This window comes from Cherax quadricarinatus, chromosome 72 (assembly GCF_038502225.1).
Source record: "Cherax quadricarinatus isolate ZL_2023a chromosome 72, ASM3850222v1, whole genome shotgun sequence".
NCBI classification, from domain to species: domain Eukaryota; kingdom Metazoa; phylum Arthropoda; class Malacostraca; order Decapoda; family Parastacidae; genus Cherax; species Cherax quadricarinatus.
This window is the reverse complement of record NC_091363.1, coordinates 14144317-14157360: the sequence shown is the minus strand read 5'-3', so window position 1 is coordinate 14157360 and position 13044 is coordinate 14144317. Positions and strand designations below refer to the sequence as shown.

Genomic DNA, 13044 nt, shown 5'->3' with positions numbered 1-13044 from the left:
GTTAATGACAGATCAAGTAGAGTTGAACTGATGTTCTCCAATACTCTCTGGTTATTTATATGCTGTAAACTCCACCCACATTGTGACGTCAGGAGCTGCACAGGGAAAGCAACATTTTTCCCCTCGTAAAAATAACTCAGACCTTACTAGTTGTGGCGATGATCCTGACTTTTTTAACTTCTCCTTTTTTCTTGGACTCCTTATTGGGAAATTAGGGTCAATTTCCACGACGAATAGTAATATATTATTATTAACCTTTATTTCTATTTGTACAAGGTATACAGACCATAGCTGACATCAATGATATACTACTATACAGAAAGCCCCTTGTTATGCTGAACATTTCGGGCAATTTTGTCTCCAGGATGCGACCCACACCAGTCTACTAACACCCAGGTACCTATTTTTACTGCTAGGTGAACAGGGACATCAGGAGTCTGAAGGAAACACGTCCTAATCTTTCAACCCGTACCGGGGATCGAAACACGCACCTCACTGTGTAAGTTGAGTGCGCTAGCAATCGAGCTACGGCAGAAGGCTGGAGGGACCACAGTGTGGTTGAACAAAGTTTTTAGCACAATATGGCACCTACAGGTCGTGCACAAACTCTACTGTTGGAAAATCAGATTTTGGTTTATCAACTTGAGGGAACCATAACCTGCACAACTAAGTTATACTTAACTTTTCTCTCTGACCTTGTGTAAGAAAGATAAAGTGACGCACATTTCACTGAAATTTGATCCAAATTAGGTATTCTCTCTTTTTTTAAATATCTTCGAGAAAAGTGTTGCCACATGAAAAAAGAAAAAAAAGGTAGCGAGGCCTACCTACAATTTTTTTATTTACATATATTAAACAAGATCCCATTTTTATATTACGAGAAGCTAAGAATGCTTGATAAAATGTTGAATGTGAAGAGAGGTGTTATAACCACTTTACACTTGACTGAAAGGTCGGGCTATTGTTGTACTGCACTGTTGTTGTACTGTGCTGTTGTTGTACTGCACTGTTGTTGTACTGTGCTGTTGTTGTACTGCACTGTTGTTGTACTGTGCTGTTGTTGTACTGCACTGTTGTTGTACTGTGCTGTTGTTGTACTGCACTGTTGTTGTACTGTGCTGTTGCTGTACTGTACTGTTGTTGTACTGTACTGTTGTTGTACTGTACTGCTGTTGTACTGTGCTGTTGTTGTACTGTTCTGTTGTTGTACTGTTCTGTTGTTGTACTGCACTGTTGTTGTACTGTACTGTTGTTGTACTGTGCTGTTGTTGTACTGTACTGTTGTTGTACTGTGCTGTTGTTGTACTGTACTGTTGTTGTACTGTACTGTTGTTGTACTGCACTGTTGTTGTACTGTGCTGTTGTTGTACTGTTCTGTTGTTGTACTGAGCTCTTGTTGTACTGTGCTGTTGTTGTACTGTGCTGTTGTTGTACTGAGCTGTTGTTGTACTGTACTGTTGTTGTACTGCACTGTTGTTGTACTGTGCTGTTGTTGTACTGTACTGTTGTTGTACTGTACTGTTGTTGTACTGTACTGTTGTTGTACTGTACTGTTGTTGTACTGCACTGTTGTTGTACTGTGCTGTTGCTGTACTGTACTGTTGTTGTACTGTACTGTTGTTGTACTGTGCTGTTGTTGTACTGTGCTGTTGTTGTACTGTACTGTTGTTGTACTGTGCTGTTGTTGTACTGTGCTGTTGTTGTACTGTACTGTTGTTGTACTGTGCTGTTGTTGTACTGTACTGTTGTTGTACTGTACTGTTGTTGTACTGTACTGTTGTTGTACTGTGCTGTTGTTGTACTGTGCTGTTGTTGTACTGTACTGTTGTTGTACTGTACTGTTGTTGTACTGTGCTGTTGCTGTACTGTACTGTTGTTGTACTGTGCTGTTGTTGTACTGTGCTGTTGTTGTACTGTGCTGTTGTTGTACTGTTGTTGTACTGTGCTGTTGTTGTACTGTGCTGTTGTTGTACTGTGCTGTTGTTGTACTGTACTGTTGTTGTACTGTGCTGTTGTTGTACTGTGCTGTTGTTGTACTGTGCTGTTGTTGTACTGTGCTGTTGTTGTACTGTACTGTTGTTGTACTGTACTGTTGTACTGTACTGTTGTTGTACTGTACTGTTGTTGTACTGTGCTGTTGTTGTACTGTACTGTTGTTGTACTGTACTGTTGTTGTACTGTACTGTTGTTGTACTGTACTGTTGTTGTACTGTACTGTTGTTGTACTGTACTGTTGTTGTACTGTACTGTTGTTGTACTGTACTGTTGTTGTACTGTGCTGTTGTTGTACTGTGCTGTTGTTGTACTGTGCTGTTGTTGTACTGTGCTGTTGTTGTACTGTACTGTTGTTGTACTGTGCTGTTGTTGTACTGTGCTGTTGTTGTACTGTACTGTTGTTGTACTGTACTGTTGTTGTACTGTTGTTGTACTGTACTGTTGTTGTACTGTACTGTTGTTGTACTGTGCTGTTGCTGTACTGTACTGTTGTTGTACTGTACTGTTGTTGTACTGTGCTGTTGTTGTACTGTGCTGTTGTTGTACTGTACTGTTGTTGTACTGTGCTGTTGTTGTACTGTGCTGTTGTTGTACTGTACTGTTGTTGTACTGTGCTGTTGTTGTACTGTACTGTTGCTGTACTGTACTGTTGTTGTACTGTACTGTTGTTGTACTGTACTGTTGTTGTACTGTACTGTTGCTGTACTGTACTGTTGTTGTACTGTACTGTTGTTGTACTGTACTGTTGTTGTACTGTACTGTTGTTGTACTGTACTGTTGTTGTACTGTACTGTTGCTGTGCTGTGCTGTTTTTGTACTGTACTGTTGCTGTACTGTACTGTTGTTGTACTGTACTGTTGTTGTACTGTACTGTTGTTGTACTGTACTGTACTGTTGCTGTACTGTACTGTTGTTGTACTGTACTGTACTGTTGTTGTACTGTACTGTACTGTTGTTGTACTGTACTGTTGTTGTACTGTACTGTTGTTGTACTGTACTGTTGCTGTACTGTACTGTTGCTGTACTGTACTGTTGCTGTACTGTACTGTTGTTGTACTGTACTGTTGCTGTACTGTACTGTTGCTGTACTGTACTGTTGCTGTACTGTACTGTTGCTGTACTGTACTGTTGCTGTACTGTACTGTTGTTGTACTGTACTGTTGTTGTACTGTACTGTTGCTGTACTGTACTGTTGTTGTACTGTGCTGTTGTTGTACTGTACTGTTGTTGTACTGTACTGTTGTTGTACTGTACTGTTGTTGTACTGTACTGTTGTTGTACTGTGCTGTTGTTGTACTGTACTGTTGTTGTACTGTACTGTTGTTGTACTGTACTGTTGTTGTACTGTACTGTTGTTGTACTGTGCTGTTGTTGTACTGTACTGTTGTTGTACTGTACTGTTGTTGTACTGTACTGTTGTTGTACTGTACTGTTGTTGTACTGTGCTGTTGTTGTACTGTACTGTTGTTGTACTGTACTGTTGTTGTACTGTACTGTTGTTGTACTGTACTGTTGTTGTACTGTGCTGTTGTTGTACTGTACTGTTGTTGTACTGTACTGTTGTTGTACTGTACTGTTGTTGTACTGTGCTGTTGTTGTACTGTGCTGTTGTTGTACTGTACTGTTGTACTGTACTGTTGTTGTACTGTACTGTTGTACTATACTGTTGTTGTACTGTACTGTTGTTGTACTGTACTGTTGTTGTACTCTACTGTTGTTGCACTGTACTGTTGTTGTACTGTACTGTTGTTGTACTGTACTGTTGTTGTACTGTACTGTTGTTGTACTGTACTGTTGTTGTACTGTACTGTTGTTGTACTGTACTGTTGTTGTACTGTACTGTTGTTGTACTGTACTGTTGTTGTACTGAACTGTTGTTGTACTGTACTGTTGTTGTACCGTACTGTTGTTGTACTGTGCTGTTGTTGTATTGTACTGTTGTTGTATTGAACTGTTGTTGTACTGTACTGTTGTTGTACTCTACTGTTGTTGTAGTGTACTGTTGTTGTAGTGTACTGTTGTTGTACTGTACTGTTGCTGTACTGTACTGTTGTTGTACTGTACTGTTGCTGTATTGTACTCTTGTTGTGCTGTACTGTTGTTGTACTGTACTGTACTGTTGTTGTACTGTACTGTTGTTGTACTGTACTGTTGTTGTACTGTACTGTTGTTGTACTGTGCTGTTGTTGTACTGTACTGTTGTTGTACTGTACTGTTGTTGTACTGTACTGTTGTTGTACTGTACTGTTGTTGTACTGTACTGTACTGTTGTTGTACTGTACTGTACTGTTGTTGTACTGTACTGTTGTTGTACTGTACTGTTGTTGTATTGTACTGTTGTTGTGCTGTACTGTTGTTGTACTGTACTGTACTGTTGTTGTACTGTACTGTTGTTGTACTGTACTGTTGTTGTACTGTACTGTTGTTGTACTGTACTGTTGTTGTACTGTACTGTTGTTTTACTGTACTGTTGTTGTACTGTACTGTTGTTGTACTGTTCTGTTGTTGTACTGTACTGTTGTTGTTCTGTACTGTTGCTGTACTGTGCTGTTGTTGTACTGTACTGTTGTTGTACTGTTCTGTTGTTGTACTGTACTGTTGCTGTACTGTACTGTTGCTGTACTGTACTGTTGCTGTACTGTGCTGTTGTTGTACTGTACTGTTGTTGTACTGTTCTGTTGTTGTACTGTACTGTTGTTGTACTGTACTGTTGTACTGTACTGTTGCTGTACTGTACTGTTGTTGTACTGTACTGTTGCTGTACTGTACTGTTGTTGCACTGTACTGTTGTTGTACTGTACTGTTGCTGTACTGTACTGTTGTTGTACTGTACTGTTGTTGTACTGTACTGTTGCTGTACTGTACTGTTGTTGTACTGTACTGTTGTTGTACTGTACTGTTGTTGTACTGTACTGTTGTTGTACTGTACTGTTGCTGTACTGTACTGTTGTTGTACTGTACTGTTGTTGTACTGTACTGTTGCTGTACTGTACTGTTGCTGTACTGTACTGTTGTACTGTACTGTTGTTGTACTGTACTGTTGCTGTACTGTGCTGTTGTTGTACTGTACTGTTGCTGTACTGTGCTGTTGTTGTACTGTACTGTTGTTGTACTGTACTGTTGTTGTACTGTACTGTTGCTGTACTGTACTGTTGTTGTACTGTACTGTTGTTGTACTGTACTGTTGTTGTACTGTACTGTTGTACTGTACTGTTGTTGTACTGTACTGTTGTTGTACTGTTCTGTTGTTGTACTGTACTGTTGCTCTACTGTGCTGTTGCTGTACTGTACTGTTACTGTACTGTACTGTTACTGTACTGTACTGTTACTGTACTGTACTGTTACTGTACTGTACTGTTACTGTACTGTACTGTTACTGTACTGTACTGTTACTGTACTGTACTGTTACTGTACTGTTACTGTACTGTACTGTTACTATACTGTACTGTTACTGTACTGTACTGTTACTGTACTGTACTGTTACTGTACTGTACTGTTACTGTACTGTACTGTTGTTGTACTGTACTCTTGCTGTACTGTACTGTTGCTGTTCTGTACTGTTGCTGTACTGTACTGTTGTTGTACTGTACTGTTGTTGTACTGTACTATTGCTGTACTCTACTGTTGCTGTTCTGTACTGTTGCTGTACTGTGCTGTTGTTGCACTGTGCTGTTGTTATACTGTACTGTTGCTGTACTGTACTGTTGTTGTGCTGTACTGTTTCTGTACTGTACTGTTGCTGTACTGTACTGTTGCTGTACTGTACTGTTGCTGTACTGTACTGTTGCTGTACTGTACTGTTGCTGTACTGTACTGTTGCTGTACTGTACTGTTGCTGTACTGTACTGTTGCTGTACTGTACTGTTGCTGTACTGTACTGTTGCTGTACTGTACTGTTGCTGTGCTGTACTGTTTCTGTACTGTACTGTTGCTGTACTGTTTCTGTACTGTACTGTTGTTGTACTGTACTGCATCAATTCTGTAGTTAAGAACAGTTTCCCCATTCACCAGTATTTTCTCCATTTTTACCAGTCTATTTTTTTAAACTTAGTAAGTTTATTCAGGTATACATGAATACAGTTACATAGAGTATCATACATAACAGCATATGTGTAGAGAACCTGGGATAACACAAAAAAGTCAGAGTGACTTATTTCCATTGGGGTCCTTTTAATACCTTATTATTATAATACTAGAAAGGAGATTGTATATATACTGGTAGAATTACCGACAATATGTAAAGTAAAAGGACACAAGTGCAGCTAATGAGACATTTTTATTATGGCAACGTTTCGCTCTCCAGGAGCTTTGTCAAGCCGTTACAAACAGTACATGGACACAGAGGGTATATATAGGCTCAGAGTGAGGTGCAGTACTAGTGGTAGTGGTAGTAGTAGTGATGTAAGTTGTAGTAGTAGTAGTAGTAATACAATATGGTAGAACAATTAACTTTCACATGAGTAAAAGAATATAAAAGCTTTTAAGTTACCCAAGTAATAGTTTTTATATCCTGCTACTCATGTGCAAGTTCATTGTTCTACCATATTGTATTACTACTACTACTACAATTTGTATCACTAATACTACAACTTGTATCACTACTACTACTACTACTACCACTAGTATTACACTTCACTCTAAGCCTATATATGCCCTCTGTGTCCATGGGCTGTTTGTAACAGCTTGATAAAGCTCCTGGAGAGTGAAACGTTGCTACAATAAAATGGAGGGCCTGTAGTTAGTAAGAAGAGCCTTCAAGAGTGGAGGGTGAGTATTGGCTTCTTGAATCAATAACCGAGACACCTTTTTTCCTCCCAGTTCTGAGAGGCTTTGTAACCTTAAATAGCATACAGCTTCCTCATTAAAATAAGTAAAAACAATTCCAGATCTGTGATTCTGCAGACACAAAATCAGTACCATGTCTAGAACAAATTTTTGGCAAACTTAGAAACTTGATAACATACATGAACGATGATTCAGTCATATATTTTTCTGTTAAAGTTTATGGCATATTATCCGTACGAAAGCAAGAGGTTTGGTAAGATTCGTCAGGAAACAGGACAATTGTTTCCTGACCCGCCACTGGAGCTTTTGGTCATCCGAGACCTTCCACTGACTTACCCGTCCACTCTTAAAATTAAAATATAATATAAGTATCAGACCAAACTGGTTTCCAACAAATCTCTGTGTTTAAGAGGAAGCCTGCTAGCATATAAATTACTATTGATACTATTGAACTGTGGACGATGAGGTGAAGGAAGAGAAGGAAAAGTAGGAGGATGAGAAGGTCTATATGATGGTCACACGTCGGGGTCAACTGTGCGCGATATTTCTGTAAGTGTAAAATGGGTTGCCTTCAATGTATTGCTACTGACGTCACACTGTGGGTGGAGTCTCGAGTATATAAACAACGAGAGTGCATCAATGAACATCAATTGAACTCTACTTCATATACCAATAACATGCTACTTAAGGTAATTTGTTGGATTGAACAAAAATATTTGATAAACGCATGTGAGCAATCTAAAAAATTCTTCATCCTTTCTTTGATGTTTATTTTGGAATATATTGCAATGATTTTCAGAGCTTCATAGTGGCAGCCTTCGTGGCCGTTGCCTTGGCCGAGTCTCCCCCGTCTTACAGCCCTCCATCTCCTCCTTACAGCCATCCTGCTCCGTCTTACGGAGTCCCCATCCATACTGTAGGTTTATACCTGTATGTTGCATAAAAAATATAATAGGACAAGTGTTGTCGACTAACGTCCATATCTTGTGATAAATGTCATTTCATAAACATTTTTGTGACGAGAGCGCCACTCTATGTTCAGAATTTTATGAAACTGACTAGATTAGCAGCATGTGAAAATCTAGTGTAATTTTTTGGGAGAATGAAAAGCTTTACCTTTGCTTCCAGGGTCATCCCAAATATGACTTCAACTATGCCGTGAAGGACGACCCATCAGGTAACGACTTTGGACATCAAGAATCCCGTGACGGCTACAATACTCAGGGGAACTACTACGTGCTGCTTCCTGATGGTCGTCTGCAGAGAGTTTCATACACTGTGAACGGTGACTCAGGCTACGTGGCTCAAGTGGAATATGTGGGTGAAGCCCAGTACCCAGCCTACCAGCCCAGTTACAAACCAACTCCTAGCTACAAGCCAACACCCATCTACAAGCCTGATCCCAGTTATGCTTAATTTATTGAAACACTGATAATCTCTTATGGTCTATTTATATAAATACAAATATAATGTAATAAATTCAATAAATATCTTTAAAGTTTACCTAAATGTAATGATTCGGGAAGAAGTCCAAGAATAATATTTTCTTGGCTTTTGTCTCCATGAACCTACCAGCGCCACTTGATGAAATGTCAGGTTTGATACAGTAAAGACTTCTGTAAATTTACATGTGTAGGCTCATGATATCCATTTGCAATACATACATATGCTGCAGCGCCAGGGAACAGGGCAACGCCATAAGGTTTATACTACCAATAGAGACCACATCTAGCTAATACAATATCTCCCATTTTTTCAAAAAATACAACGCATATGTCGCAGTGGTAACCATAAGACCTTACGTGACTCTAGGAGGCAGAGGGTAACAAGATACTCTGTGGGATGTGATCGAGGCTACACTGGGGAGATAACTGGAGGCTTGCCTATTGTTTAACGGAAGCATAAATATGCCTGTAGAAAAGACCACATTAGTAACTCGTGTGCTGAACCACAGCGCACACTCACACTTGACGGAGTAAGGCAAAGCCAAGCTTCAGTACCAGGAGAACGATAAGGTTAAACACAGATGCCTCTAATCATCCACAATAAAACTTAGAAACCCAATAATATAAAATAGTGAGTTGTTCACTTTGGTAGACTATATACAGTGCCTCAAACTTAACCCTGACGTAATTGATGCCTGTACAGAGGACTTCACTGGTAATAGTATCTTTCACCATACATTCATCTTTTGTAAACCAAAAGGAAATGATGCAGCATACGAAGAACAACAGTCATCCAGCTCCCCGGCGGTGGGCCGCATGTCCAGAATGCTGCAGGCATTTTCCCTCTGGATCGCAACACAATCCCTGAAAGAGGAAGCTGGCCGCCCTGTGGTCCTTGGTTTCTATGATGAGTTTTTCACCCAACTCTTCGAGGAACTTAAGAGCACACTTGCCCCAAAGACAGCAATGTTCAATTAAAGATTATTACAAGAAATTATGTTATGTAGTTAAACACTCCTAATTCGTATTTACATAAACCATTAGTGAATATCAGTATCACCAAGCAAAAGATAGATGAGGCAGGCTTGTTGCCTGCCTCATCTGAGCGCCTGCAGCACGTAGCAGTGTCCCTGAACTTCTACCATAAAGGAGGACCCGGAGAGTCTTCCTTTACGGCGTAATTACTTGGGATGACTCTGGCAGCTAAGGTAAAGCAAATCATAAATATATATTGTCACTTAGATATACCCTTAAACCTTTACAAAATTTCCTCAATTAAAAAGTAGGAGTCAAATTCTAAGAAAGTACTGAAATCGAATTATTTATAAAATGTCAATTGGAGCTGCAGCTCTATAGGATGGAGCTGGAAGACTATATGAGAACATTTTAGCTTGAGGCAATGACCACAAGAAACAATAAAGTGTAAGCCATGGAAATACGGAAAGTCTCTAAATTACTTTCAACTGTTAAGAGATAATTCATGTTCGCTCACTGGTATCACAGATTTGTTTTTCAGTCCCATAAAGTAACCTGAACATTTTATTGGTAGATCAAGTAGAGTTAAACTGATCTTATTTAATACTCGCTATTAATATATCGGAGACCAAGTTATGATGTCAGTAGCATTACAGGGGAAAAGAATAAAAAAATAGCACATTACTGACAGAAGAGCTTCGATCATCATAACCATTATTTTCTATCTCTCACTTGACTGGTCCTCTGCCATCAATCCTCTTTGTCATCTAACTCCCCATCCCTTCGCGGGAGTCGTTCACCTCTAATCCCTATATAATCTTCCTAATTCTCGCCCTCTCACTCTTCTAGATCTTTTTCCTCTTCCTTCTCCCTGCTTCTATTTCTCTTCCTAATGTTCGTTCTGATCCAAATACACTTGTGAAATAAGCAATGAACCCTGTTAGTATTTCCATTGTGGCAGTATACATCTTCAGCAATATTTCGCTCAAGCAATTAGCAGAGTATACCGTTACTTTTAAGTATATCAAGGAGTTCGGGGACTGGTTGATCCCAGCAGTCACTAAGTACATTAATGTGACCTGGACGATTATTTTATGAGCTCCTATCCAGGCATGTTAAGTTCTAAAACCAACGGGACCATAGAACTCTTAGGAATGAGACTTATTTTAGATCCAAGGAGGGGAGGGGGAAGTTCAGTCCCTTGGATCAAGAGTTCCTCACAGGCATCAAGAGGAGAGACGAGTGTTGTGAACAAAGATAATTATATTTAGTGCAAAGAATCACAGTCTTCAATTTTGATAAAGTTTTAGATTAGGAAATAAAAAAAAAAATTGCAAGCGTAAGGGGAAAGTATTTAAGAAACACTTTCACTGGAACTGGAAGGTTATGTCCTCTAAAGTCGCACGTGAACTGCCATGTAATGGTGTGAAGATGGTGGCAGCGATGAACTCACCTGCCAGGCTCTGTTGGGGTATTGAGACCAAGGCAGCACCTCACCAGGCTCTGTTGGGGTGTTGAGACCAAGGCAACACCTCACCAGGCTCTGTTGGGGTGCTGATGAGACCAAGGCTGCACCTCGCCAGGCTCTGTTGGGGTGTTGATGGGGCCAAGGCTGCACCTCGCCAGGCTCTGTTGGGGTGTTGAGACCAAGGCTGCACCTCGCCAGGCTCTGTTGGGGTGCTGATGAGACCAAGGCTGCACCTCGCCAGGCTCTGTTGGGGTGTTGATGGGACCAAGGCTGCACCTCGCCAGGCTCTGTTAGTGTGTTGGGACCAAGGCTGCACCTCGCCAGGCTCTGTTGGGGTGTGTTGATGAGACCAAGGCTGCACCTCGCCAGGCTCTGTTGGGGGTGTTGACGAGACCAAGGCAGCACCTCGCCAGGCTCTGTTGGAGACCAAGGCTGCACCTCGCCAGGCTCTGTTGGGGTGCTGATGAGACCAAGGCAGCACCTCGCGAGGCTCTGTTGGGGGTGTTGACGAGACCATGGCAGCACCTCGCCAGGCTCTGTTGGGGTGCTGATGAGACCATGGCAGCACCTCGCCAGGCTCTGTTGGGGTGCTGATGAGACCAAGGCAGCACCTCGCCAGGCTCTGTTGGGGGTGTTGACGAGACGAAGGCAGCACCTCACCAGGCTCTGTTGGGGGTGTTGATGAGACCATGGCAGCACCTCACCAGGCTCTGTTGGGGGTGTTGACGAGACCAAGGCAGCACCTCACCAGGCTCTGTTGGAGGTGTTGACGAGACCAAGGCAGCACCTCGCCAGGCTCTGTTGGGGGTGTTGACGAGACCAAGGCAGCACCTCGCCAGGCTCTGTTGGGGGTGTTGGCGAGGCCTAGGCAGCACCTCGCCCGGCTCTGTTGGGGGTGTTGACGAGACCAAGGCAGCACCTCGCCAGGCTCTGTTGGGGGTGTTGACGAGACCATGGCAGCACCTCACCAGGCTCTGTTGGGGGTGTTGACGAGACCAAGGCAGCACCTCACCAGGCTCTGTTGGAGGTGTTGACGAGACCAAGGCAGCACCTCGCCAGGCTCTGTTGGGGGTGTTGACGAGACCAAGGCAGCACCTCGCCAGGCTCTGTTGGGGGTGTTGACGAGACCATGGCAGCACCTCGCCAGGCTCTGTTGGGGGTGTTGACGAGACCAAGGCAGCACCTCACCAGGCTCTGTTGGAGGTGTTGACGAGACCAAGGCAGCATCTCACCAGGCTCTGCTGGGGGTGTTGACGAGACCAAGGCAGCATCTCACCAGGCTCTGTTGGAGGTGTTGACGAGACCAAGGCAGCACCTCGCCAGGCTCTGTTGGGGGTGTTGACGAGACTCAACATACCTGAAACACTGCACATTCTCAGTTCTTTAAATGCAACACAGACTTTTATAAATGTGCAATACGGGATATATACATAAGTTTTTTGTATATTCTAACGTGAGCTTTCTTTGTTCTCTCTTTTAGATATTAAAACTTTCTTGACTGGTGGGCTACAAGTGAAATACAATGTTAATTATAATTTGTGTAAATATTTCATCAGCTGGTAATAAAATATTCGTTTGTCAAAATCCCCTTCATTCCTACATTAGCTGTTACGATTTTTTTCAAATCATCTGTAAAGACGTTCAGAAAACATTCCGATCAGATATATTTTTTTTATGAATCTCTTTCAACATTAAATTCTCGTTTTGACATTTGCAATTAATAGCTTCATAATGATCATTTTTCTATGCTAGGACCTGCCTAGCAGCCAGCAGTAACAGCCTGGTTGATCAGGCTCTGATCCACCAGGAGGCCTAGTCACAGTCCGGACCGCGGGGGCGTTGACCCCCGGAACTCTCTCCAGGTAAAAACTCCAGGTAGTAAGGCAGTTGACCTGCTGCAGTGCTCTCCCATTAACATGTTATTTTGTTTTGACCAAGCAGCGCTTATTTTCTTCCACTAGAGAATACGTGGAGGGTGTTCCGGGGGTCAACTCCCCTGCGGCCCGGTCCATGACCAGGGTCATGGACCAATGGCAGTAGAGTTGGAGTCCTCTAGACACTCATCTAGAGAATCACCCTCTTAATTAACAGTCCTGTCCAAAGAGGTAATTTTCACATAACTAAATATGAGATGACTGGTATAAAGTGTGGATTTGATTGACGAGGAGGTTAAGTATAATCAATCAGGTAGAGCACTTTACGACAGACCACTTTCTTTTGTTATGAGCCGTATACAGTACTAAACAGCTGTGGTACGCTACCGGATACGGACACGTCACACACCCTGGTCCACTAAACCTTCACTTACCTACCTACCTACCTACCTACTACTACTACTACTACTACTACTACTACTACTACTACTCCACAGGCTTT

General features: G+C 41.9%; 1 protein-coding gene across 1 annotated transcript; it reads left to right on the top strand.

Annotated features, from left to right (window-relative positions):
• The first annotated feature begins 7394 nt into the window (after window positions 1-7394).
• On the top strand, window positions 7395-8239 carry LOC138854881 (pro-resilin-like). Its single transcript, XM_070100461.1, has 3 exons — window positions 7395-7469; window positions 7580-7696; window positions 7909-8239. The coding sequence occupies exons 1-3, from the start codon at window positions 7458-7460 to the stop codon at window positions 8194-8196; spliced, it is 417 nt and encodes a 138-aa protein (XP_069956562.1). The 5' UTR covers window positions 7395-7457; the 3' UTR covers window positions 8197-8239.
• Window positions 8240-13044: the final 4805 nt, after the last annotated feature.

Coding starts and splice junctions, on each gene's coding strand:
- LOC138854881 (XM_070100461.1), top strand. Junction 7,697..7,908: donor ACGGAGTCCCCATCCATACT/GTAGGTTTATAC, acceptor CTTTGCTTCCAG/GGTCATCCCAAATATGACTT.